This window comes from Falco punctatus, assembly GCF_963210335.1.
Source record: "Falco punctatus genome assembly, chromosome: 12".
Classification (NCBI taxonomy): Eukaryota; Metazoa; Chordata; class Aves; order Falconiformes; family Falconidae; genus Falco; species Falco punctatus.
In genome coordinates, this window is record NC_137592.1 from 31,177,240 (window position 1) to 31,203,954 (window position 26,715).

The window sequence follows — 26,715 nt, forward strand, 5'->3', positions numbered from 1 at the left end:
GAGAAGAGGAGGAGCGGGCTCCTGAGCGATCTCCCCCGAAGGATGGTCACTGCTCTGCTGTTACTCACTCTCCTACCAACGAGAGGAGCTGGGGCAGATGAGAGCTTCGCCACCTAGCCGACTGCAGAGAGCTTTTAACCTGCCACCAAATTCACAAAATATGGAGAACAGAAGCATCCTCAGACCCGCAGATAAAAAGACACCTTACTGTCGCGTTGCTGGGATGGATGTTGACTGCACACCACCAAAATCGAGAATAAATGCGTCATCGGTTTTTATCCATGTAGCTACATCAGAAACCAGTTTCCCGATATGGGAAGGATCCCTGAGTCTTGGAATAAGGTGAGACTGGCCAGTTCACCACAAGGCGCTCCCTGGGATTTAAATCTGTGCAGTGCTTAGCTGAGATCCCCTTAGGAAGTCCTCCCTCTAGTGACCTGGGTGATTGTCCACCACCAACACGATTTCTCCCTCATTTTTACCGCCTTTTTCAAACTTTAGCATGCTGTCTGTTATGCTGAGCAGCACAGAAGGATGAAAGCATTATGTGCTATTCAGAGGTACTCTGGGTCCTGTGAACACAGAACAGGCTGCTCGGTACTGCCAGATGAAGGCTTGTGAAAAACTGCTCTACTTGTTAGCATATTGAAGCCTGCTACCAAGAAACACAAGCAAAACCAACCTTACTTTTTAAATAAACAGCGTGTGTGGTTGGTTATGCCCAGGCACAGGGGTGTCACAGATGGACTGTGATCCATTGACTTGCCTCTGTAAAAGCGCGCTGTCGCGGGGGCTCGCTGCTTGCATCCCCCGGCGGTCACCTCTCTGCTGCAGTGGTGCCTTCAGCCTCAGCGCATCCCACCTCTCAGTGCCGGGTCTTCAGACAGAGGGTCAGGCTCAGGGAACAGAGGAGCCAGGACATGGCACGTGGTGAAAATGGAATGACAAGACAGTGTGGATAGTGCCAGACGATGGCATTTCAAGTCACAGGCTTGGAGGCAGTATGTCTTGACCTTCCTCTGCACAAAATGCCCCAAAGAAGGACGGAAGGGTTTTAAAATCAAAAAAGGCAGTTTTTATTAGCATATAAACTAGGATAATTAGCTTTAAAGAAGAAAAACCTCAAAGGATATTCGAAGAGAGCTAAGAAGAGTTTATATCCCACTCTACCCTGACACCCAGTGCCCCTGGGGAAAGTCTGGTGTTCCTCCATGGCTTACTCCAAGTGGCAGTAAGCTCTGCCCAGACCTCCTGCAAAACCCCGTTCGTCATCCCTGGGTTTGCTCCCTGCTCTGCAGTGCAGCCCTTGGGTGGCACACATCCACCTCTGGCCTGTAAACCTCTTGCCACTTGTTGTACCTCCGAGCTGCTCCCCTCTGCATGTGCCCATTAGCAGGCAAAGGGAAAATGCACCCCCCCTTCCCCCAGGGAGCTCCGCTGCTGCCAGTTTTCCTAAAGAGCATTATCTAACTGGGAACAGAAGTCATAAATAAGCGGATCCTTTTCACCATACTGTGCTTGCCTCTTCTCGCAGCACAGATGGGCAAAGCCAAAATCTTAAAAATCCAGCACAAGAAGTCTTAAAAATGTGAAAAATAAAGCTGAAAAACATATCGTAAAATCTCATTCAAAACAAGAGATTGACAAAGGGATTAGACACGTCTAATGAGCACTTTCACTTCATAAATACATTAGAAACAATAAACATTTCCAGATAAAGATGTAAATCATTGTGCTCTTGAGCAGGCAAGCAAGACAAAAGTAAATGATGCTTCTAAATAACAAAGACTAGTTTAATTCAGTCCTTATGTGAAATTCTGCATCATTCCTTGCTTTAGTGGAGATATTTCACAGCACAAAGAGAGGCCATTCCAGGAGTTTGCACTGAGCAGCCCGTAATTAGTTAGGTGCACTTCTCTTCCTCAGAGGAGCAGGCACCCTATGAGATGGACAAAACATATTGTCCATCTGGATGAGCTATCCCGCAATTGTTCCAGAAACGTTCCCTTGACCATCCTCCTTCAGGATTTGGCAACAGTGGCTCTCAGGGAGGAGGTTCTGAACTGCAAAAGCCACCAGCCTGTCCCTGTCCCTGTCCCCGTCCCCAGCCCCTAATCCTCTGCTGACTGTTCTGGAAAATGCACAGACCCCAACAGTTTTCCAGCGCTCTGCATTTCTCTCACAATCATTTGCAGTTTCCATCTGTGGTGTTGGCTCCCCAAGCATTAAAAATATTTTCTGGCTTAGTATTTGTCTACCATGCTACATCCTAGCAATTTAAATCCTTTCTATGCTACTCTATACATATACACAGATATGCATGTATACAAGTATATATGTACATGTATAGTCTATCATGTGGTAAGTAGTTTAGTCAGAAAAGGTACACTACTATTACTTATTTTTGAAGAATCAAGCACATATATGGAAGTCTTTATCAAAACCAGGTTCCTGCTTGAGAAATCAAAACAAATATTTACACTATTTTGCAAACAAACTGTTCTTGGCTTGGTCACGAAACAAACAATGGGCCCAATGAACCTCTGGTTTTACACCTGGGATGAATTGAAGCTGGCAGTGTCCTTGATAGAAAAATCAAAATGCAGCTCACTAATAACGATAAAATGTTCAGCTGCCTCTCCACTGAGCAAAGCAGCCATCAAACTAATGATTAAATCCACATCAATCATTTGGCATAATAGAAATAAAGACTGCAATGTAATGTTGTCAGAGAGTCAACATCTCCTGCTTAGAAAATAAATGTCTTGACTTCATCTCAACATTTGTTTTCCATAAATGCTGAGGTTTGTATCAGCATTTGTATTGCAATGGGAAACAATCCTTCATTGCAGCATGCCAATTCCACTAACGTGTTTTGGTTGTTGTTTTTCTTTTTTGTTTATAAAATAAACAGAAAAGCTAGATAAAATTAATATGGGAAGGTGTTTCTGAAATCCTTCTGAAACTGAATTACCATTTCCAATCTGGTGCCAGCCTTCCCCTTTCTAACCAACAATTTTTAGTAGCGGCAACAATAAATATTGAAGAAAATCCCATTTAGAGCAAACTGGGCACAATTTCAAGTAGGTCACAGATTTTGCACTCACTCACTTACTGGTATAGTTAGATATGCACACAAAATTATTAGAAAAAAAATCCTGTAAACCCCTGTTTTCTCATGAAAAAAGAACTTTTCATGATTCATACTTTTTTGCTTGTTTGTTTGTTTTAATAGCAGTACTTTTTAAAGAAAACCTAGAAGCCAGATCTATCTGGAAGGAGATGGCACTATGACGCCTCTTGGGATATACCATCACCCAAATTCCCAGGCTCCCAGCAGCACAGCACCAGGGTGTATTGGGGGCCACGGACCCCCACCCGCCTCCGCCAGGTGGAGGAGATGGAGGTGCTGCGTGTTTGAGCTGAACACCCAAGTGAGGTGCAACCGCTGTAATGCTGACCGCATGTCTGAGCTCTCAGAATTAATTTGTTATGCAATTTCACACAAGAATGAAAAGTTCCACTCTTATTTTTTTGTGTAGGAAGAAGCCGTTTAATAATAATTCTCTTAAAACTCTTTAAAAAAATGTGTTGATGTAATTCTGCTGACTTGCATTGATTTTGTTTAAATCTTAATTTTTATTTACAGTTCTCTCTTTTCAAGTCAATCCATTTTATCTTAAATTTTATCCAGAGATTTTGGAGTTAATAAGTAATTAATAACCAAAAGAAGAAATTATTTTTTTTTTTACAAATTATTTAGGGATATTAGAACTGAATATACTTATTTTATCAAGAAAAAGGTAATTATTTAAATCAGAGCAATATTCTGAATGTCAAATGAGAAGAACCAGCTTTTGCCATGTATGAGCTATCAATTACATTTGAAAATGTAAAATGTAATTAAAACCAGCAATTCTGAGTTCTCATTTCATTTTCTGATATACATGTGTAAGTCTAATAAACATATCACTCAGCCAGCTTAAGAATTATTTCACTTTTCTTAACAAATACTTATTTTTATACTTACAAAGTCACTTAGACGATCACTGATTCTACTTTGAAAGTACAAGAACCTCATAATAAAATACAACTTGGAAATTCCTTTACTTCAAAACAGAGTGAAGTTCCTGGAAGGAAGAGATGGAAACTGAAGGAATGACATGGTCTGGGGAAAAATATTTGACCCTGCCAGCAGCTGTCTTAGATTTCACAACACCGCTTCTGGCCCCTCCTGAAACAAAAAACCCGTCTGAGATGGCCCTCAGATAGCTGGCCAGTAAGCAGGCATCTCTGCCTCTTCAGTATGCATAAAGCACATCCCGCAGGTGAAAAGAAGAGAGGTTATAGTATTAATTCTGCACCACGAGGTGACGATCAGTTCTGAGGTACCTTCCTATGTATATCAGTAGCAATAATCAGCTTCATGCCCCTGATGCAAGGACCTAAGAAGCTGCCTTGCAAAATGTAGTGACTTGGAGAAAGCAAATTCTCTGTATGAACAACCACAGCACGTGAAACCTGCAGTCCGTCCAGCGCCTTCCCAGAAAACAGTGGAAGAGCATGGCAAGCCTATTGAGAAATATTCTTAAAAATTCAAAAAATTTTTGAATAATTCCTTACATCTCATTTGAAGAGTTTTTTCTGATCACTGGGCTGAGACCTTTTTTCAAGAACTGTGCATTTCATCCTCAAACCTCATTTTGAAGGAATGGGGCTACTTCAGAGCCCACATTTAGTTATGCAAAAGAGTTATTTTTATGTAATTTGTTTGTGTAGAGGAAGAACACTGGATCAAGTTTCCTCTGAAAGAAGAGTGGGAATTCACACAAACATTTGCTCACGTTTCGTCTTTTATGAATTCAGGTAGTCTCAACAGCATGCCACTGGGGAGAGGCATTAAAGCACTTAGCATACATGCAGGCAAGTGGATTTCCCTTTTTTTTTTTTTTTTTCTTCCTTCTTTACCTGTCTTTGAGTCTAGGCAGCTGTAAACCAGGGACCAGAAATTATGTCCAAGATGATTCTTCCATTAAATACTTCAGTCTCTAATGCTGGCTTCATACCAGTGGGGTTAACAAAGATTCTGCTAACAGTTCCTTACCACAAAACTCAGTCTTGCTCAACAAAGGGAAGTAATGACAAAATGTATTATCTTTTTTTTTTTCCTTTCTAAATCTTTTTTATCAAAGGAAGCAAGCATCAAAATACCAAACCACACAGAAAGAATTATGGAATACTTCCTTTCTTGTACTCTAACATGTTTCAATTAAAATATGCAAATATTAGCATGATTTTCTGTTGGGTTTTTTTGTTGTTTTTTTTTTTTTAATAGAAAGTTAGCAAATGTTGATATGGTCACTATGAATTGATTTTACTTTTCCTAGCTTCTTCTTTCAAGGGTTTTTTATTTTATTTGTAATTTTGTTCCACCCAAGCATTGGGAAAAGATTGAGATCAGGTTATGCATTTACTGAAATATAACAAAGCTGCAATTAAAATTTCTGCTCTTTGACATCAGCAGTGAGTTGCTGACACAGATAATAAATTTCTACTTTACTTTTCTGTAATTGTGCAAGGGATGACAACAATCACTGCGAGTGCACGATCTCTTCCACAGATAAGGTTTGCCAGGGAAAAGCAGAACGCCGGTGATGACGCAGCAAAACATTTATAGATTATAATAAAACCCACCTAGTCTTCGCTCACTCCTTGTTATGTTTAGAACACAAGGCATAGCTTCTACTTGCAGGAAATGAATTGAATTAAGAACACGCCAGGCTTCCTATGTATTCAGAGCAAACACTACAGTTGGCTGTTCAAGGGGAGATGCGTGTGGAGGTTGCAGAAGGACCAGCTGAGTGATGGCACTCCTTCGAGGAGAAAATATACCCCAGCTGCTCGTGGCCACACCGCCAGCCCCCGGCACGAGGCACCGCTTTGCCTGTCCGCACCACCAGCGATGTGTCACAGGACCCCGGGAGAACCTCGCACAGCTGTTCGCCTTTCTGATCCCGTTTGTGGGAACCCGTTTCAACAGGCAGAGTGTAGCGATGGGCAAATGAAGACTGACACCCCGGCTACTGCTTGGCTAAAGAAGGTGTACAGCGTGCAGAGCAAAGGATAAGCTTTCTTACATGATTTTGCTGCTGAAGCAGAGGACCGGAATGCAAACAACCCCTCCAGTATCTAAAAAAAGCCAGTTCAAAACCACTGATCACCAGCAGACATGGACAGTCAGCTGGCACGGGGCCATGCGGGGCTTGCAAGTCCACCTGCGGGAGCCGGGAACCCTCTGTGCTCACTGCCTGACCCTGGGCAGCCTTGGGTGCCTGCTCGCCCCTGTAGGATTAGACCTGGCAGACAGAGGGGAAAGCCCCGTATCATAATGGTAGCCTCATTAAAACATTTATTCTTTGAGATGTCAGCCTGCACTTTGAGTTTCTTTGCCTGTGCTGGTTACTCACCTTAATGTTTTTGAACTGTAGTGCTCTGCTGCCTGAGAGGAAATGTGTACTTAGACTAACTTAGATGCATTAAGCAGCATACTTATTTTCATACCTTGCCCTTAAGATGCAGAATGTTACACATAACTCCCTATAATGTAAATTAGAATTTAATATCCATGGAGTTGCACCTTCAGAGTATACCCTGGAGCATTCATTATCAAAATATGATTGCTACCTGATTCAGGATATATTTTGGTACACAGAATGCACCACGTCCCCCTTTCACCTTCGGGATATAAATACATATTTTTGTAAACATGCACTATTTAACTTGCATATCACAGCAGATTCTGCAAATCCATATTTTACTTCTTGGAGTGAAAAAAAAAAAAAAAGAAAGGAAAGGCAGATTTATCCAAATGATGCAACAAAAGATAGAAAGGAAGTCCTGCTTAGAACCAATTTCCAAATATCTTGGTTACACTGAATCATAACAATTTTCTCAAAATAACTTTAATGATCTTATTTAATCACAGCCTTTCACATACCAAATGAGGCAGCACACAATGCAAGAACAACTGGAGAAGTTGCAAAATACTGACCAGCTTTCCTGGTAGCAGAAGACACAGCCTGCTCGCCCTTAGGTGATTGTGCAGTTTCTGCCTCCCTGCCTTCATTCCCCTCTTTTTGGCCTGTACGCTGCCAGGTATTACAGAATCACGTGCTGGGGCTGAATGAAACTGATTTCAGGAGCACGTGGGATGATGGACATCCCTTAGCCATTTGCTGGCCTGGGCAGCTTCGATGGCTGCTGCCAAAGAAGGTCTGGATGGTGAATCCACCACTTTACCAGATTGTTAAAACTTGCTAAGTAAAGCAAAAAGTTCCTGCTACGACAAATTGCCCTGGTGAGACTTTTACAATCAAGCCAAGGACTTTGCTCCTTCCCCACTCACAGGAAGAGATGCCTTGATTCAGCAACGTACTTCAGCACGTGCCTCAAAACACTCTACTGGATGCTCTCCGCTATCCTTGGTTTAGATAAAACATAAAAGGTAACTCAGTCTGATCGTATTAAGTCCAAGGAAAGCGTGACCTGCCTTTTAGCCTACAGGGGCAAACAGGAGAGATTATAACATCGTACATCAGGTCAGTTGCTGTGCATGAAATAAGCTGGTGCTCATGTAACTAGGTCACAGACCAGCAGCATTTTTTCATATGAACCATCACTAGATAAACAGTCTTGGCAAAAAAACATAAAAGCTTGAATGCACTGAGTGATTAAGTAAATACAGGAGCAAGGCTTAGGTAGCTGGTGTGTATATTCCTGCTGCCTTCAACAGACAGAAGACTTATTTCCAGGAGTATCAACTCTGGCAGATTTCCTCAACCGTAAAAGTTTTATCTTCCCAGGATTTCCAGAGCTCATCAGGAGTTTAGCTCGTCAAGCTCTGTTAACCATAGCACGGTTCATATTCTTAAACTGTGTCTTTGCCAAAATCTGTTAAAGAAACGCCCTTCTCCTATTACTCCGAAATACAAACTGGGGCCAACAAGGGTGGTTTTTCTCTGTGACATCCTCCAGTTCAAGAAGTACCTCGTCCGCATGGCCACATTTACTGGGGATACACACAGGCTGGATTTGAGAGCGAATGAGGAAACAAAGCATTATGATTTAGCTTAAACCCTTCAAAAGAAGAAATAACTGATGATGAGTCGTCCAGGGGATTGTGCCTCAGGATGTGAATGCGTGGCCTCTTTGACTCGCACATGGTATGGCCATCAGACCAAACTTCCCACAAATACGATGCCCAAATCAGGTCTTATTTGACCAACATTCACAACTCTGCTTTGCTGCCTTGTAGTAACAGGAGGAGACTTAGGAAAAAGGAAGACCCGATATTGCTGCAGACTGTCTCTCCTCCAAATTAGGCCCTTTCAGTGCAGGTTGAAGACAACATAGCAGGTGCAGAGCTTGTTGAATTGATTTTGCCAGGTGTGTGCCTGCATGGGGCCGCTTTTTAATTTAGTAACTGGAGGTTAATTAGTTCTGGGAGTGTAAACAGGTTGGTTAAACAGGAGTCCAGACAAGATACCACGTTCCAGTTGCCTAAGACTTAGGAGCAGACTAAACACGTAGTAAGAATAACTAACCCGCTTCCCTGAACAGCTATTTGCTAAATTAACACAAAGCCGGAGCTGTGCAGAAGTTGGAGGGCTGCTAGCAGCAAGCTGGTTAGGCTGTTCCTCAGATCGGTGGGTTTCTGAAATACTTTGCTATAAGAAAATTCAAGTTGCACCTTTAGCAAGAGAAATCTGAGATAATTAGAGCCTGTTAGCTTATTTCATAACTTTAAACATTTTACCTAAAAAGAAAAAAAGATCCTTCTCCTAGAACATACTTGGGGAAAGTTGTTTCTCTAAATGACAGTCAGCAGAATGGTCATTTGATGTTTTTTCAGTAACTTAAGGAATTTAGGTGGGTGAGAAGATAATGACAAGCTAAAGATGGTTCAAATGGACTCTCATTCTTTCAGAAAACTTGAAAACTTTAAAATGGCAGAAGAACTCCAGCGACAATTTTGCCATTTTTCTTTCTTTCTTTTTTTTTTTTTTTTTTTAATTAAAAAACAAAATCAGATTGAACCCCAAAGATTATGTCTTGGTAACTAGAACTGGAGCTTCACAAGGGAGAGCAGATCTGGTGCTCCACACTGACATTTCCACGTCACACTGTTTTTTTCCATTGTCTCTGTTCTGAAAAGTCCTTGGACAGTCCAAATGGAAATCAAACGAGATCTTTCCTGGGTACTGTGATATGATGACTGGGGCCTGACTGCAAGTATCTGGAAGAATTTGACACTTTGTGCCAAAATACATTTGTTCAAAGCTCTCAGCTGTTCAAGTGTTCAGGAAGAAAGTAAAATGCAGACAGAAAGCAGGAACAGTGAAAAACGTCATTGAATGATTTTCCTTTGAAAACCAGAGATTTTTTGGTCACTGTATTCAAAAGCCTTCTTTCACTTTGAATGTAAATACAACAGAATTGAGATTCTCATGGAGGACTCATCTCTGCTTTAACTTGTACTCAACCAGCTCATCCCCAATGGATGATTCTGAAGATCACCACTTCCTTGCAACCTCTGGGCTTTAAAACCTACCCCCTTCTCAGAAACACTGTTAGAAATGATCTAGTAATAAAAATCATGTGTCCAGATATGCTGGACTGCATAAAGCACTTTTTCTTCAGTAACACATTTAGGAAATACTGTCACTCTCTTCATTTTTAGTCTATTTAGTTCTAGGTGGGCACATACACATAATGCATTGAAGTATCTCATTTGTATACATCAGGCTATCCACATTTTACCGTATGGAGGTATCACATTATTAATAGCTGTTTTCCTTAAATAGAATACAGTTTGCTTTAATCTTCCTTTTTGTGCATGATCTTGCAAGAGTAAAAAGGCTTTCATACAAAGGCTATGTTTTTATATGCAAATCCATTATTTGATTACACACTTTTTTGTCCCTACATTATCATGAATATTTCTGATGAATGTTTTATGGGTTAGGTTTAGGATTTGTGAGCTATTTCAAATTTTATCTGTTTGCCATATCATCTGCAAATACCACATCTTTGTTGATGTTGATTGGTCTCATTTACATATTTATCACACTTTTATTTTCAAGGATGTTTTGCTATAAACTGTCTGTCCCCATTTCTCCTCTATGTACTACTAGAACATAGATAACTTTTCCAATTGAGCTCATTTCCATATATAATTTTTTTCATTAACAATAAATCACCACTTAGAGACATCTATTCAATGCGATCACCACCTTCACACATCCCAGACATACAGTTTCTGAGTAATTAAAGAGAAGAGAAGTGGTTTACAATGCACTTTGCAACCCACTTCATAGTCCAGGGAGCTCAATGATTTTCCATACGGACTAGGCTAAAAGGAACCCTGCAGGACTGGGATGAAACAAAGGCCATCAAAACTGTTGATGCAGAGCTGATCTTATTCCTAACTGGTAACTTTAGCCTGCCCAAAAATAAGATTTTCTTTTTCTTTTATAAAAAAAAAAAAAAAAAAGACCATTTATAGCAGTGCTTGATGGGCTTATGAGGGTCCACTTGCTCCTGAACAGCAGCTCTTCAGCTCCTGAACAGCAGCTCTTCAGTCTTTGCATGTTCACTGCTTGTTCTTCATCCATCCACTCTCATCTAGGTTCAAACTCCTTTTCCTTTCCTTGCCGCACCTCCTGCTGTGTTCCCCTTCTTGCTAAATCTCTTACTTATGCAAGAGTAGGAGGCAAGAAGGTAGGAACGTTGCAGAGAAATGCTGACAATCCATTCCTTTTAGTGTTGCCATTACATACACAATCCATTCCTTTTTGCCATTACGCACACAGCACTGAATAAGGCACTGACTTTAAACCGAATTTCCCCACTCCCACTCAGACTCCTCTTGGGTGAACAGCCTGTTTGTGAGACCCTTCAGGGTGCAAGCACTGGGCATATTTCTCAACAAAATGTTGCGATTTGCTGATATATGAAATAATTCAGAAAAATCATACATGCCCCAGACCAGTTCAGACTGGACAGTAATAGTTATAATTTCTGGTGCTAGCACCTGTTAACCCATAGATTTTTTTGTCACTAAATTATAGTAGGAAATACATTTCCAAGGATTTTTCCTTCTAGTGGTGTAGGGCTGCAATACATCCAAACTAGTATACTAATGAATCTATGATACATCTGTTCATCAAAGGTGCTCATAATTGTATCTCCAGGCTTATCACTAAAATTCACAGAAATTAGGTGCTTACACCCTTTATGTGCTAAGATTTTCAGATCTATCGCCCATAAGAAACTTCTCTCACACACTCTGCCAGCTGACTCTGAACAGAATCACAAACTCTTTTAGGTTGGAAAAGACCTTTGAGGTCATCGAATCTGACCGTCAGCCTTGCACTGCCAAGTTCACTTCTAAAACACGTCCCGAAGCATCACATCTACGTGTCTTTTAAATACCTCCAGGGACGGTGACTCCATCACCTCTCTGGGCAGCCTGTTCCAATACTTGGCCGCCTTTTCCATGCAGCAATTTTTCCTCATGGCCAATCTAAACCTTCCCTGGTGCAACCTGAGGCCATTTTCTCTTATCCTATTGCTTGTTACTTAGGAGAAGTGCCCGACTCCCAGCTCGCTACAATCTGCACAAAACAATCCTATATATTCATTAGTGAAAAAAGGATTGGCAGACCTGCTATGGACAGGAGCGCTTTCCTCCATAATATTTCCACTGTTTAATCCCAAAATTCTCAGAATAATCAGTTTCCTATTACCTTCTGCTATGGCATGGTTACTAAATGCAATGACACTCCATGCTGAACCAACCTGTTGACCAAGGACCACCCGCTTGCTGACATAAAAATGTATTTGTGACAACAGTGTTTTGGGACATGCTGTTAAAAACAAAAATATTCTATTTTTTTAAACAGAAAGATGAAACTAGATGAAGCTCAGGATAGGGGCTTGCTCACAGGTGGTAAAAGGAGCTGCAACCATAAACTGCTGCTTGGAGTGTAATAGCTGTTTCCTAAATATTGACATACATACATTTTCTCTAGGTCACCAAGTCCTGCGAAAGCTCCTTTTGGAATGACTCTCATCTTGGTGAGGACAAATCTCCTGAAAATAGAGAAAATAGGGTGATTATTCACTATTCACAACACAGCCCTTGTCAGTGTAGGAGAGGCCTTTTATCACAGGTACAAGGACAGTCTCCAGGCTGAGGGCTTTGGCATCTAAATATAGCTGTGATGTTCAAAGCCTTCGTGGGACTCCAGCTGCCTTCCCGGACCACAATTATAGCACAGCGTTAGGCAAACTCCGGAGGTCCTCAGGGAAAAAAGCATCCGTCAGTAGCTGCGGTGTCCCCGTTTGCCTCTGTAAGAAATCCAGACGCGGCCACCGCAGGTTTGCCGGGTGCTGGGCAGGGACAGCATCTTTGTCACCTCGACCTCTTTTGAGAGATGCTTAAGCGCAGGATGAAGCAGCCCTGTTGAGCCAGACCGGGGTGAGTTGCTTACACAAGGCTGTGCGGTGGTACACACGTGCTTATGCAAGATAAGCCTTGACCCGCTGCACAGATAATTGAAGGAGTCAGCTACTATCTCCCGTCAGCACAACTTTAATACCCTTTATTGCTTCTCACAGTCTCTTTTCTAATTAGTTCATAATGTGCCACAAAACCGGGACTTTGGAATTTACGACTTGATCACGTGTGCAGTGAGACAACATTTTAATCATTTTCTAAAGGTCACAGAACATGCTTTGTGAAGAAAAATAATTTAAAATATCATATAAACCTTTCTGTTAACCTGGACTTGTCTCCTTTTATCACAGTAAACAAAGACGACTACAAACCTCTTGATGGCACTCAGCAAATGAAATGTAGCGCTTCCACTACTCCTTGGAGGAATAAGGTGTTGCCTGGTTAATTGTTTTCTTTCACGCATTTAATCGTTCATAGGTAGCGAGTGCAAACAACTGCATATATTAACATGACCTGCTCATCAAGATACATCCTTCACGTGATGTGTTAACAGAATTATAGAATCATCAAATCGTTTAAGTTGGAAAAAACCTTTAAGATCACCGAGTTCAACCGTATGACTAGATGCCAGGCCAAGAAATCATAGCTGAGACATGAGAAAGCCCACAGAGATGTTGTAGGGAGAAATATCGTAGGGAGAAAAAAAATAATGTATTTTTTGCTGAGAATAAAAGTCATATTCAAACTCCCAGGTATCAAACGCCAAGCACATAAATAAACAAGAGATCAGATCATATTGGTTACATTGAGCAGTAGTGGTTGAAGAATGAAATTTTCTTTTAAAAAAATAAATTGCGTGTGCTACGTATATGTATACCACCCTGTGATTCAGTTTCTCACTCTATTTTCCCTTGGAAATGGAAAGGGATTGTTTCTGAAGTATTATGGAATTCTTTTTTTCTGTGAGCATGTCTGCCAGACCATCTCTCATTTTTATCATCTCAGAACTGGTTTTGCATGGCTGCTTGGGATCACCCTTCAGCTCATGCCTGCGCTGCCCTACTGTAACGTCTGCAGAAGGGCAGAAATGGGAGCTTAGCCTGGTATGACCTGCTGTGTAGTCCTGCAAATTTTAACACAATACCTCAAAATTAGAGACTTACTTTCTTATTCTTCCTATAAAGTATTCATGCAATCCTCATCTATTTTTTATTTCAGCTGATTAGTTTAGAATTTTCATGGGAAATTATCATGTTTTAATCAAAGTCTTGGGGAAAAAAAGTATTATTCTAATAGAATACCGCTGTGAAGGGTTCCTATTTTTTAATGGTAGGTCTTTAGTAGAATCTACCCCCTCATTATGACTTAACATTTACATAAGGGGAGCAAAGTCGGTGCATGCCTCACTTAGCTCTAGAGATGTCACTGTGATTACACCAGGAGTAAACTTGGCCCCATGCTTTTTTAAACATTGAAATGTATGGTATTCTCAGTCCTGAAAGATGATGAAGTCAATTTGGCATACCATTATTCTTGTACTGTCATTAATGTAAGTCAGAAAGAGCTTCAACACGCTGTCACACAAGAATCACAGTGTTGAGATCGTTATGCAAATGTTAGAAGGATTAAAGAGCTTCCAGAAAAGCCCTAACCTGGATTAGGCAATTTGTAAAGCCCTACTGAAAACACAGCCGGTGTAATGCATGCAAAGGTACAGCCACGCACTGGGAGCGCGGCGAGGTACAATGGATCCGTGCAGAACACCCAGCAGGCTTAGTGCTACAAAGCTGAACCGTCAGGAAACTCTTTAACTTTGATCTGCTTTGAAACCCTTCCTAAACTCTCCTTTGTAGAAACACATGCCTAATTTTGGAGCCCTAGAAAGCGGGCTCTGTCGCAAAAGCCACCTATAATATTTTTTATGGCAGTGTTCTAAAATGAATCCTCTCTGCAGGTACAGTTCATCAGGATGTTTGCAATTTTGTAATGAAACGCTGCCCTATTCCATGCTTTACCACAACAAGAATTTACAGCCTGATCCTGAAACTAATTAAAAGACTGGAACCTCGTTCGTAGGTGAGGTTACCTGTATGAGGAAAACCACAAGTGCTCAGAAGCAAAAAGCAAACCTTGAGTTTCTTTGTCGAATACCCTGCCTTCCTGCTTTAATAAGGTGCCAGAATTCAGGAGCCAAGTGTCTAATGCCCTGGAGCAGTTAAAGTAGAATTGAAGTTTAATGGCTGAAGTCTCACATTCTACTTAAAAAAAATTAAGGTTAATTGTTTTTACACATCCCTGAGTAGTCTAATAAAGTCAGCCTTAATGGTATAACGGACCCTGAAAATTCACATCAGCTACTTGTTGAATTATCAGCTGTATAATGAATAAGTCTATTATAACTAGCCAAATGCTGTATTGTCGATAAATCTCACCAATTAGGCTCCAACAATCAAACTGTACTTAAATTGAGATACTGGCTGTTCAGTACCAATTCTTTCTGAGGTACATGGAGAAAATAATTGAAAAGCATTTTCTTGGTTTTGTTGCTGGTGTTATTTTAGGGTCAAAGAAATAAATACAGCCCACCTTCATTCAAGCGTGTTTCATGTCAAGACAAGTCAGTAAACAAAAGCATCCTTTAAAAAAAACTTGTGCTTGATGGAGAGATGTAGTATTTGGTCCTAAAAAAAATACGTTAGCCCTTAGGCACCTGCAGGGAAAGCAGTGGGAAGCGTAAGCAGACAGTGCATGGCATGGAACTGAAACCCCAGAGCCAGGTGTAAGGTGCAAGAAGGGTTAGAGTGGAAGGTTGGGTGATCCAAAAATCTGTGCGCAGAGATAGCACTCAGAAAACACTAAATTTCATCTCCGGAGCTTTCAACTCTGCACCAGAGCTGCAGGTGTAGCACCACCCTCCAGAGACATGGGGAGCACCCACTCACCCGAGCTAACTCATGGGAGGGAGGAAGGCATTGCGGTCTCTCAACACAACTCTGGCAGCCTAAGCACGGACACAGGGAACGGGAGTCCTGGCTTCAAGTTGCCCCTCACCCTGAGAGGGGCCATCTCCCATATTTCATGCCCCAGGAGGATGCTCAGCGGCTGAGGGACCTCTCCCTCTCCAGCCCCGAGGGCTGTACAGCCAGGGCTAGGCTCCTTGTACCACCCAAGAGGACAAGGGGAAACCCAATCCCACCATCCTCTTTACAGGTATTACAGTTAGCACTGGTTTCCCAGGGACAAATGAAAAAAAAACCCAAAATTTTTTACACTTTTTAAAGTCCAAAGTTCGGTGATATTGATGTTATTTGGGCTGCAGTAGGTCCCAGAAGTCCTAGCAAGGACTCCAAAAACTTAACACGTGAGAGAGCAGAAAGGAGCACAGGGAAGGAAAGAAGCCCCAGGTGGTGCCATGGTTGGTTATCCTGCGTGGCGAGAGGGCAGTGCACGTGGCTGGAGGTAGAAGAACGGCAGTATTAACTATTGCTGTTCCCTACGTACAGAAGTATAACCTAACTTAGATTTAAGCCTGACCCATTGCTCCTACCACACCTGTATATCCAGGAGAGGTTTCTAATCCTGATTGATTTAAAAACGTTTGTTGGAAGTGATTCTTGGTGAGTTTGTTGGTAGGAACTGAGGCTGTCTGCTGCGGTTGTACAATTGCACTTACACTTTATATATCTACATATGTGTTATGAATGATGTTTACTTAAATATGCAATATTGTTTAAAATGTAACAGATTTTTACTTGCTTTTTTCTGACCAGTGTGAACAATTGCTTTCTGTTGAGCAGGAATAGCCTTTTACACCTGGAAGGAGGGGTAAGCTTACAGTCAGGCTACCTTCCTCTGGGCTGAACATGCACAATTCCCACAGGTTTTTCCATTTTTCATTTTTAAGTGTTTTATAGGCCTCTTTGTTATATCATTTCAGTTTCTCCCATGAATGGGTGTGAGTAAACTCTCCTATTATTAAACTGCTAAAAACCTGTTGCTAATTGAGGCTAGACCTGTCAGGACTAGGGCCGAACTGTCTCCTACTGGTTTGTTTATTTATAGAGAGACATCTAAACCTGGTTATTTAAAACAGCAGGGCCTCAATGGATATGAAGCCACTGACACAGATGACTTACGCCACTTTATATCACCATGAAGAGCGAACAACCCAAATACATCTTGTTTCTGCATGGTTGTATCTAGTATAAGAGAAATACAGTGCCAATGCCTCAAAGCCTATAGAGGACACGATATAAACAGCAGAAATTAGCAGGTACTGGTAAAATGTTCCTGAATAACCCTCTAACATTTCCAATTATGAAGACATTTTTTGAACTTTTCCAAAAATAGAGGCTTCTGCAGCTGAAGTAGTTCAGCCAGACAGAATACAAGACATGAGGGGAAAAAAACCCATCCACAAAATTAATATTCTTCCATCCAGCCTCACATGAATCCAGTGACAGAAATCAGACCGATCTCATCACGACAGGATGGAGGGCTGGATGTCATTGTTCAGGTATCTGGTGACAAAGGTATGGGTGATTAAAGAGACTTGGTAAATTACAACGTAAGGGAAGTAGAACCATACGAGTTATTTCTGCTAAATGTCTCTGGAAAAAGTACATAGTAAACATGAAGTATGCACATTAAGTAAATCCATGTAATACAGTGTGCTTGTGAGGTTGGCCATTTATGTGCAAAATTATACATTTTGCATATTCATTAAATGAGTTCTAAGATCCTGGTCCCACAAGCTTTTTCTTGAACAATTATGGAGATGCTCTTTGGCATAAATTCTCCACCAGAACTTACTCCTGCACTGCACTGGTGCCTCCTCCTCCCAGCTCCCTTCCTCAGCAAATGCCCCCACCACTGGCAATAACCTTATAACACAAAGGACTGCACTGATTATCAGAAATTAGACTAGTTAATATATATATATTCTGCTTCATAAAGCATGGCTGCATTTATGTCTTTCAAACCCCTCTTTTAAAACCCTTTTCTCAGATCTACTTAAGTCACAGTTAATCAGAAAGTATGTGCATTGTGGAATTATCTTCCCTGACTGATGTAAATTGCAAATTCATGACGTTAAAATGAACTGTATCAAGCAGTTACTATAAACTTAAGGACTAAAGGAAAATAAAATAAAAAGCCAAAAAGATTCAGTGACCATAATGCTAAATCACCAAATTTGGTTCCAAAGAAGTAAATGTGATAGGATTTTGAAGAACACTTTACTTTAATCTCTCAGCTAATAGACTGATGTTATCACCTTCTAATCCTCTGCAGCAATGTGTATTTTGTCAAACAAAGATTTACAGTGAAATCTAATTTACTCTCTGTAATTTTTTTGTTTTGTTTTGTTGTTTCTTTGGTTTTGCTTCTTGCATTGGGGATGTGCTGGAGGTTCCAGCACAAGCGACAGAGGAGTCTTTGCTTTACATCAGGAGAAGACAAAAGGATGCCATGACCTATTCGGTACATGCTTGATTAAATGCAAAAATCATCAGAACCTTGCCTCCGTTGTTATTTTTTCTTCCCCCCCCCCGGCCCCGTTTTCTCTTGATTAGTCAATGAAACAGTGAAGGACTATGGTGCTTTTATGCTGTAACAAGAGACCAAGAAATACTGCAGACTTTGTCCCAGGTGGTGCAAATCAATCTGGCTGTGTCGTTTTTGCCCTGATTCTCACTGGAATGAATCATGAGATTCCTTTGAGCTAAATGTTATTTACTTTAAATTTATAGAGAACATTTGCAAGCCCCTAGCTCCTTGAAATGTGTTCACGTTGCCATACGACCTCACTATTACTAGGGTCTGGTTCTAGTAAACACCTCACTATGAAGGGGCATGTATAAGATATACATGAACATGAAAGTATTTTTCCTAACCAGCTGCCTAGGTGGAAGATCTCTGTAATCTATTAAGCAGTTTGTAGCTGCTTTCAGACATAGCTATGGTTTCCTCGTCCTAACAGCAGGCGGAGAGGAGTCCAAAACTCATAAAGTGGATGCTAAAAAAACATCAGGCTTCAAAACCCATCAAGCTAAATGCCAAAAGATTGGTTTAATTTGCTTTCTGGTTTTAAAGTCTTTAGAGCGCATTCATATCATGCTGCAAAGCTATTTTCAACACTCACGAGGCTTTAATTTAAAAACAGAGAAAGATTTATGTTAGTTGCTTCAATTCCAGGAGGTATTGAGGTAGGGCCTTCGTAAGGCTGACAGGATCATGAGGAACGGCGCTGGCAGGGACAAAACACCGCTCCCACCACTCTGCTGGCTCACCTTTTCAGGGAGCCACGCCATCACCTTAAGGGAAAAGCAAAGCCAAGCAGAATATTTTTCTAATAATGACTATTCATGTAACTACAGATTCATTTCAAATAGGGGACCCTGATGGCACAGGCAGGCTCGAACAACAGAGGAAGAGCTTTGCAATTCATTTTTCCAACCGAGGCGTGATCCACGCATTCGAGAGTGTGCGAGCGCCTACTTTACACACATGTAAATTGACTTACAAGAGAGAGACCGTAATCCCTTGCTAATATGCACAATCTGGCTCGAAGCATCTAATCACTGCGTTCACCTAATGTGCTTAAATCAGCTGCTCATCCCCTTCAGATGCTTGTGAAAGGACAAGTTATCTAGGCTGTGCAGCTGGTTCTTTTTTTTCGTGGGATAATATAAGCAGGTAAAGGTGAGTATTCCAAGGAAAAATTAGGTAATGTACATTTTACGGAGCAGACAGAAACCAAAGATCCCCTCCTGAATTTCAGGCTGGACTGGGCCTGGTGAAGGTAGATTTAATTTTCTTCATGGCAGCTCATACGGTGCTGTGGTTTGGATTTTTGATCAAAACCGTACTGATAACACACTAATCCAGCTTTCACTGAACAGCACTTGCCCAGCACCGATGCAGCCTTTGTTTTTCCCTTTGCCCCCTGCAATGAATAGCCTGGGGGGGGATGAGGGGGGTGGGGGGTGTGGGCCACAGGCTTGGGGGCACACAACCGGGCAGGTGAGCTGAACTGACCGGGGGGGATGTTCCATACCGTATAACGGCACGCTCAGCGATACAAGGGGAAATCATTCCTCTACCTGACTGAAAAATGTGGGGTACACCTGGGAGGATGCATGGCCTCCTTTCAGGTGTGCTGCTTGGGGACTTCTTCGGGTGATGTAAGGGGCATCTGAGAAAGAAAATATTGTGCCATGTGCGCTATTAAACGAAGCGTGTACAGACAAAGTAAACACAATTAGAACCATGATGATCAAGTTATTAGCAATGCCCCTCTGCTTTGCAGGTCTGAATCTAAAAGGCAATATGTGCAGTAGCTTGCAAAAAATCCTTACCAGTGGTCTCCCTTAAAATTCAATTTCTTTTTTTTTTTTTTTCCTGAATTAAGATTAAAAGGATAATGAACAGTACTGATGCCATTCCTATTCTAAATGTAGTGAATACTTGCTCAGCGTAATAATAATGCCACCCAGCCACCATAAAGAGCTGAAGGAAAGCATTTTAAGATCACACAGCTGATGTCCTGCTGGCATTTTGCTTGCCGAGTGCCCACAATACCCTAACAGGGGGAACAAAATGCCCATTTCCCCAGCAGAGCCATGCTGCCGCTCGCACAAGCACACAGCAAAGTTGCTGTGGGATTTGTTTTTCTCCCAGGACCTCGCTTAGGTCAGCTAATAAGTTGCACACAGTGCCCCTCAGCAGCTAACAGCTGATAATGAGAGATAAGGAAGGATAGAAAATTGTGGTGAGGGAAAAAAAAAAAAAAAAAAGGCATCTAAAAGACTGCAAAAGTAGGCAAGCAACATGCTTGTAAAGCTTAAGCTCCCTCCCCCCTGCCTTAGTTTTCCAAAACCATGGTGTGTTTAGTCTCAGCGCTGATACCCTTTTCATTGCTGGACAAAGCACACACTGCGCATCGCCCCGCTATGCTGCAGATAGCTTCTTCCTGAGGGCACACATGCAGGCAGTGAAAAATAAAGAAAAAAAAAAAAAAATCAAAGCAAGCTGCAAGATGCTTTTAAATACCTCTGCTTGAATAGAGTGGGATGAATCTGGAGGCGGGGGATTAAAAAAAAAAATAATCTAAAACAAGATGGAGAGGGGAAGGAAGAGAGAAGATTGCACAATTCCCAATCAGACACAGAGATGCAACAGCAGGACTTTTACTCAGTCTGAGCTGTTTAGTGCTCTATACTTAGTGCAATTATCTCACTGTGCTGAGGCTGGATTGCTTGGCGCTGGTACAAAGCTGGGGAGGAGCAGAGCTGTGCCTATTCAGACCAGTTGCCTGTGTGTGTTAATTTGTTTTGCAAAGTGCCTGACAAACAATTTTGTTGAAGATGTAGGTGCAAGCAGCAGTAAAGCACAAGGTATGTAGCAAACCGAAATGACATCTGCCCTGAGCAGACATACTGCAGAGCACCCTTGGACACAAGGACGCTGGTCCCTTTGGTGGCCTGGGGTGGCTGCAAACCTGCACCCTGCACCCTTGCAGCAGATGCAGCAGACAGCAAAGCAATGCCGTCCTGGCAGGCAGGATCTCCCCCTCTCTTTTCAGATTACCCAGAGCTTGAGCAAAGCAAAGCAAAGCTGGAGCTCTAGGTTCCTCAACAGTATGTACACACAGAGAAAAAGGTTCGCCATGGAGCATAGATTGCAACAAACAGGTCCTTTGTAGGGCTCTGAGCAGAATCCAGGTTTACTGTGCTGGCATCTGGGAAGAGTTTAACTGCTAGGAATGAGCTACCCACAAAAAAGGCCAGCAGTAAGCTTGAAAGCACAGTTAAAATTGCTTCTATTAATGTCAAAGGCATGCTGTGAAAAGTGTTTTGTGTAAGATAAATAACACAAGTGAATCAAGTTACCTCGTCTTGGTTACACAGCGCCAGAAAATAGCGATTGCTTTATTTTTACAAATAGCTATAATTTTATTAGTATCGATTATCCTGTAAGACACTACACTACTTTCAGAAGAACACATCCTCCTTCCTCACAGCTTAGTCACACAGGCCTTTGAGAAACGTACAGAAATGTGCAACTTCCTTAAAATCTAACCTTGATATCTGCAACCGCCTTTATGGTGAGGAGCCATTAAAAATTCATTAACTCTAAAGGCACATGCTCAGTGTTGCATTCTACTTATATTAATATTTCTGCATAGTGTCCTAACAAAAGGACCATTGTACAAGCACTGACTATTTTATTCTTGCACAAAGAGTGTTTTACTTTGTGTTCCCTCCCGTGGGCAACTTGTCAAGGCAAATAGGGTTATGGAAGATGTCCACAGCCCAACCAGATGGGGGGCTTTTTAGGTGCTGGCTTCAAAACTTGCCCCTCTCTTTTGATTCAGAGCAAGAATAGCCACCCTGCTCACATACAGCCGGCCACGTCAACCCTTTTCCCATCCCAAGAACGTGTCAAAAAAGATCTTATTCCACAGCAGGGAGAGTACAGTGGCTTGTTCATCAGCCGAGGTCATAGCAGAAAGGTGACAAGTGTTCTTTGTGTGTAGTGTCTCTGCCTCTAAGACCTCTGGACTTTCTATGTTGGCAGGCCCTTCACACATGGTGCTATTTTTAATGACTGAGACAAGTTGCCCAGGGGTGAAATTCCTTAAGTTCTGAGTTGGATGCCTTAGTGTAGGTAAAAAAAAAAAAGAAGAGAAAGCTTTTCTGCAAAATATCTTGATGAACCATTGTTGTTTAGCAAAACACCAAACAGCTTACCTCTGTCATTTTATCTCGCTTCACAAATTAATTAGAAAGAACTAGTGTGGTTTTTTACCTCCTTTCTCATCCATATCCTCACAGACACTATACTATGCTGCTTAATGGGACACAGCTGAAATATCACAGAATATTAATAGAATAAAAAGAAAGATACTCACCGTTACATTCCTTAATTAGCACACACAGCCTAATAAGTAACAGGGTCCCCGCCAAATATTTGGATTAATTTGGATACATTCAAAGGCTTGTTTGAAGTTGTAATGAGATATCTGATACTCCTTGATGCCAGAACAGTCAGAAACCATTTAAGGAGTAGCACTTGGAAACTTGATTGTACTTTTTTTTTTTTTTTTTTTCCCCCTGCTCTGGAGCTGAGCATGAGCTTTGTGAAAGTAAATATTCTCTCTGCTATCTAATACGTGCTGTATGTTCCAAAAAGCAGCATGAGTGCCAAACACAGCTAACCCAATCGACAGTCTTGGGAAAACAGCATCTCCTGAAGGGGGTCCTGGCTGCAGACGGTGCGTACTCTGCTGTTCTCAGGGCAGCAGTGCTGACATAACTGTACTGAAATACAGAAAAATGCTGGACCTGTGCCATATGCTCCCACTTCGCTCTCACTGTGGTGAGTGGAACATTCCCTTCTTTTTACAAACTAAAGTGCACATTTAAATTTTAAGTACTTATGCTGTGAAATAACACTGAAAGTGACAAAGGTGAAAAATCCCCACCTTTTGTTACATTAGCACCATGCAAAAAAGCAAAACCTGTTCATCCCCTCTGGTCATGCTCTCCTCTGATCTGAATGTTTCTGCTGACTGTTTCGAGGGGGACAGAAGCTGGCTTCTGGAATTGCTGTTGCCTGTGTGAGGGGATGAACCACACAGCACATCGAGAATGGAAGCACCTGTGAGATTAACGGGACCAACAGGCTCCTGTGTGCGTAAGATTGCTCCTAGTCCTCACGTTGTAATGCTCTTTGCACATTTACACAAGTCTGGTAAACATTCCCGTTTACTGCCATTGCTCACCACACATTCCCACATCACCAGTGCTCTTCTTAGCCACACAGCTTCCACGTCAAGAACTTCTCCTAGCTCGTCAGTTAGCAATTGCTGAGGGACATGTTCACATGGATATGAATTGCAGGTGGATGGACTCTCAATTTTATCCTGCAGTCTCCTGAAAGCACCTCTTCTCCCTCACAGTCTTCCTCTGTTATTGAGATCTCTTCCCCACAGACATCACCAATTTGATAGAAAGGCAATGACAAAGCAAGGAATCATTATTTCTTCTTATAGCAAAAAAACCCCACAACAACATTTTCCTACTATTTTAGCAAGAATTAGCTTGCCACTGCAAATGCTGTGTATCTATTTACCTTCCACTAGCCATGGATTTACTCTCACGTGTTAAAATGATGCTCCTGAATATGTATAGCATGGCAGCTAGTGTACCAGCAGCCTTAAAAATACTAACCATACTATTTTCCTTAAGATTGACAGGTTTCTTACCTGTAACACACAGGGTGAAGCTCACACTGGTATCAAGCATGGATCTCTAATGCATTTGAAAGTGAGAATTATTGTTTCAGAAAGATGCCAGCTTGACCACTCTGGCAACTGAAACACTAGCTTATATTCAGAATAAAGATGTGCTTAGCGCTTTCACCTTCAGTGTGCTTCTGGAACATAAGCCCTCTATAGAGCACTTAAAAAGGGTGACAGAACAGTGAAATAGAGATGGGAGAAACTTGACCTGCTCATGGCACAGCTGCAGGTTATGAAAGACCTCTAAGAAAGAGCTTAGTGGTTATGCCTGGGAAAATATAACCTTTGCAACATCTAACATCAGCAGATGAAACCTGGACATCTGCCCCCTTTCTACACACCTTTCCATCAGCTCTCTAAATGACTGTGATAAGCATCTGCTCACGTAAAATTGGATAAAATCTGACTGGAAGAAACGGGGATAGATGTAGCAGTCATCTGAGTGAGGGCAGGTCATGCATGGCACCCCACGGGGCTTGCATACCGTAGTTATAAGCAATCTGGGAGTCAGGAGCAAGGTGACAAACATGCACGATGATCAAGGTAGTAAGACAAGGGCTGGGTGAGAAGAATTGCAAAGCAGAAGGAGTTCAGTCTTCACGCAGCAAGTAGCCCAACGATGCAACTCCTTGCTACAGGACACTGCGGATGGTGGACGTTCAAGAAATGGATAAATAAATACATGAAAGCAAAAATGTGATGAGTGTTGACTATCAAGGTATCAGTCCTCAAGACGGCCCTGAGCCAGGCAGAGCTGCAGAGGTACACAGCTGTCTGCTGGGATACACATCAAAGCAGCCAAGAACCTGCACTGCCGCCAGCCTGGGGCAGCTCTGCCAACACGGGGAGACATACCCAGGGCAGCACACGCAAACACCGCCAATTCTGGCACTCTGAAACAGGCCATCTCTGCCTAGATTGAAGCATTGCGATATTCTTTCATATTTACAGCCAGCGCAGGTTTTTGTACATTGCAGAAGTGTTGTGCCTTAGGTTAAAAAAATTCAGGGATTAGTCCCATCCCTTTGCAAGAAGACCAAAGAGTAAGACTGAATTGTGTCAACGTTTTCAGTGCTCTGCACTCAGACTCCTATTTCATTGCAGAGAATTGACTCTACAAGAAGTCGGTGTTGGTTTTTTTTTTTTTGTTGTTTTGTTTTTTTTAAAAGGCAAAAGAGCACTTCAACATTATTTAATAATAAAAATATTAAAAGAATGTTTCAGCTCTCCACAAATTCTTTTCCTTAGCCATTTTGATAATCTCTGTAAAATCAAGGGAAATGCACTGCCACTGCAAAATGTCCCTTTCCGCCCTCCCCACCTCTACTTTGGGAGATGCACTATAAAGCAGACTTGGGCTTATAGTACTCTAAATGCTTAAGGGTTTTGTTGCAGTTCTGATCCTTGTCATCTCAAAAATGGTACATGAGTGTTGGGAAAGGCAAAGAGGAGGGCAATAAGGCTGATCAAAGACATGATATGGCTTTCATAAGAGGAATAACCAGTTTGGGTGGGACTTTTTGGTGTGGAAAGCTTAAAGGGATGCTGGACATCTCCAAAATATTTTGGACACAGTGGGCAAGGACTGATGCTTTATCAGCTCTTCCATTGCAAAAACTTAGAGGCAAGGCCAGCAGCAGCTAGACTCAGAGCAAGCAAGAGGACCAGGCGGTGCACATGAACTGTCAAAGCTCCTTCACGCAGCTTGCCTGGGTGCAAGAAGCTGATGTGGGCTCATGGGTAGAATGTACAAGTAATTTGAGGGGAGATAAATCAGGGTTACCAAACAAACAAGAATTTCAGGCAATCCCCTGGGCTGGAAATAGTGGGAGGCTGGAGGTGTATTGTGGCAATGCATCTTAAATGCTTGCCCTAATTTTACTCTACCTTTAGCAGTTTTTAAGAATCCCTGTTGTAGGCAAGAGACCTGTTCCGCCCTACCATAGCCATGGCTTATGTTGCAGGGGGAGGGCAGGCAAAGCAGGAACAACCTTTCTACAGAGGAAAAACTGATGGTCATCTGCCTCTGCCGGGCTGTACACTTGCCTGGAAGCAAGGCGGGGGGTTGTGGAAAGAGGATCCAGCATGCCCTTGTTGGTGCCGATGGGCCAAATTTGAGCTGTGACCACTCACAGGAGATCCTCTGTGGGCTATACAACCCCCCTGTGAAGCTCTGGGGCAAGACTGCATCACAAACAAGCTGAGGGGCTTCGCTTTCTTATGTTGGTTGCAGCAAGAATCTAATCAATACTCTACCTGTGGCTCTCAAGTCAAAACAAAGCTACCTTCCTCCTTCACTACACAAGGCATTTCTTACCTACCAAGGAATATTCAGTAATATTGACTCCATCTTTCAGTGTCCATATTGATCCTGAAGTGAAGCGTAATGTTTTTAAAAGCAGACCAAGACTTCCAAGGCTATTACCCTGTTTTCTTCATGAGAATATCTAGCCTTATGTTTTGTCTGATTGATTCCAGCTGATAGTTATGGCATATTGCAGGAGAAATGACAGGCTTTAGACTGTGAGGATGACCAAGCAGACCTCATGATAAATTAGAAATAGACTATAAGGTTGGTTGTTTTTTTTTTTTTACTGTGGAAAGAATGCATTACAGCAGCAAACTCAGAGATGCAGTCCACACAACACGCAGTCCCTGTGCAAGCAGGACACCCAGAGAACTTTTAACCAGCTGAAGAATTGGTAAGTAGAAGATTTAAAGTGTGTTGAACTAAGGGAAAGAAGGCTACAACAGCATCACCAGCAAAATGCACTGACAGTAAATAAGTACCACTAAGTCACTAAATGCTGATCCTTGGCCAGAGACTCAAATCCAGCTCGGTGCTAAAAGGTGCCTGGATCCTTAAGGCTTTATTTTTTATCTGTTTTCA

The 26,715-nt window shown here is 42.0% G+C and overlaps 1 protein-coding gene across 2 annotated transcripts in view; it reads right to left on the reverse strand.

Moving 5' to 3' along the window:
• FSHR (follicle stimulating hormone receptor) overlaps window positions 1–26,715 on the reverse strand; it is a 109,281-nt gene that overhangs the window by 62,222 nt on the left and 20,344 nt on the right. For both annotated transcript variants that reach the window (XM_080408145.1, XM_080408144.1), the window contains exon 2: window positions 12,082–12,153. In XM_080408145.1, coding sequence (XP_080264271.1) covers window positions 12,082–12,153 — 72 coding nt within the window. The remainder of the gene's footprint in view (window positions 1–12,081; window positions 12,154–26,715) is intronic.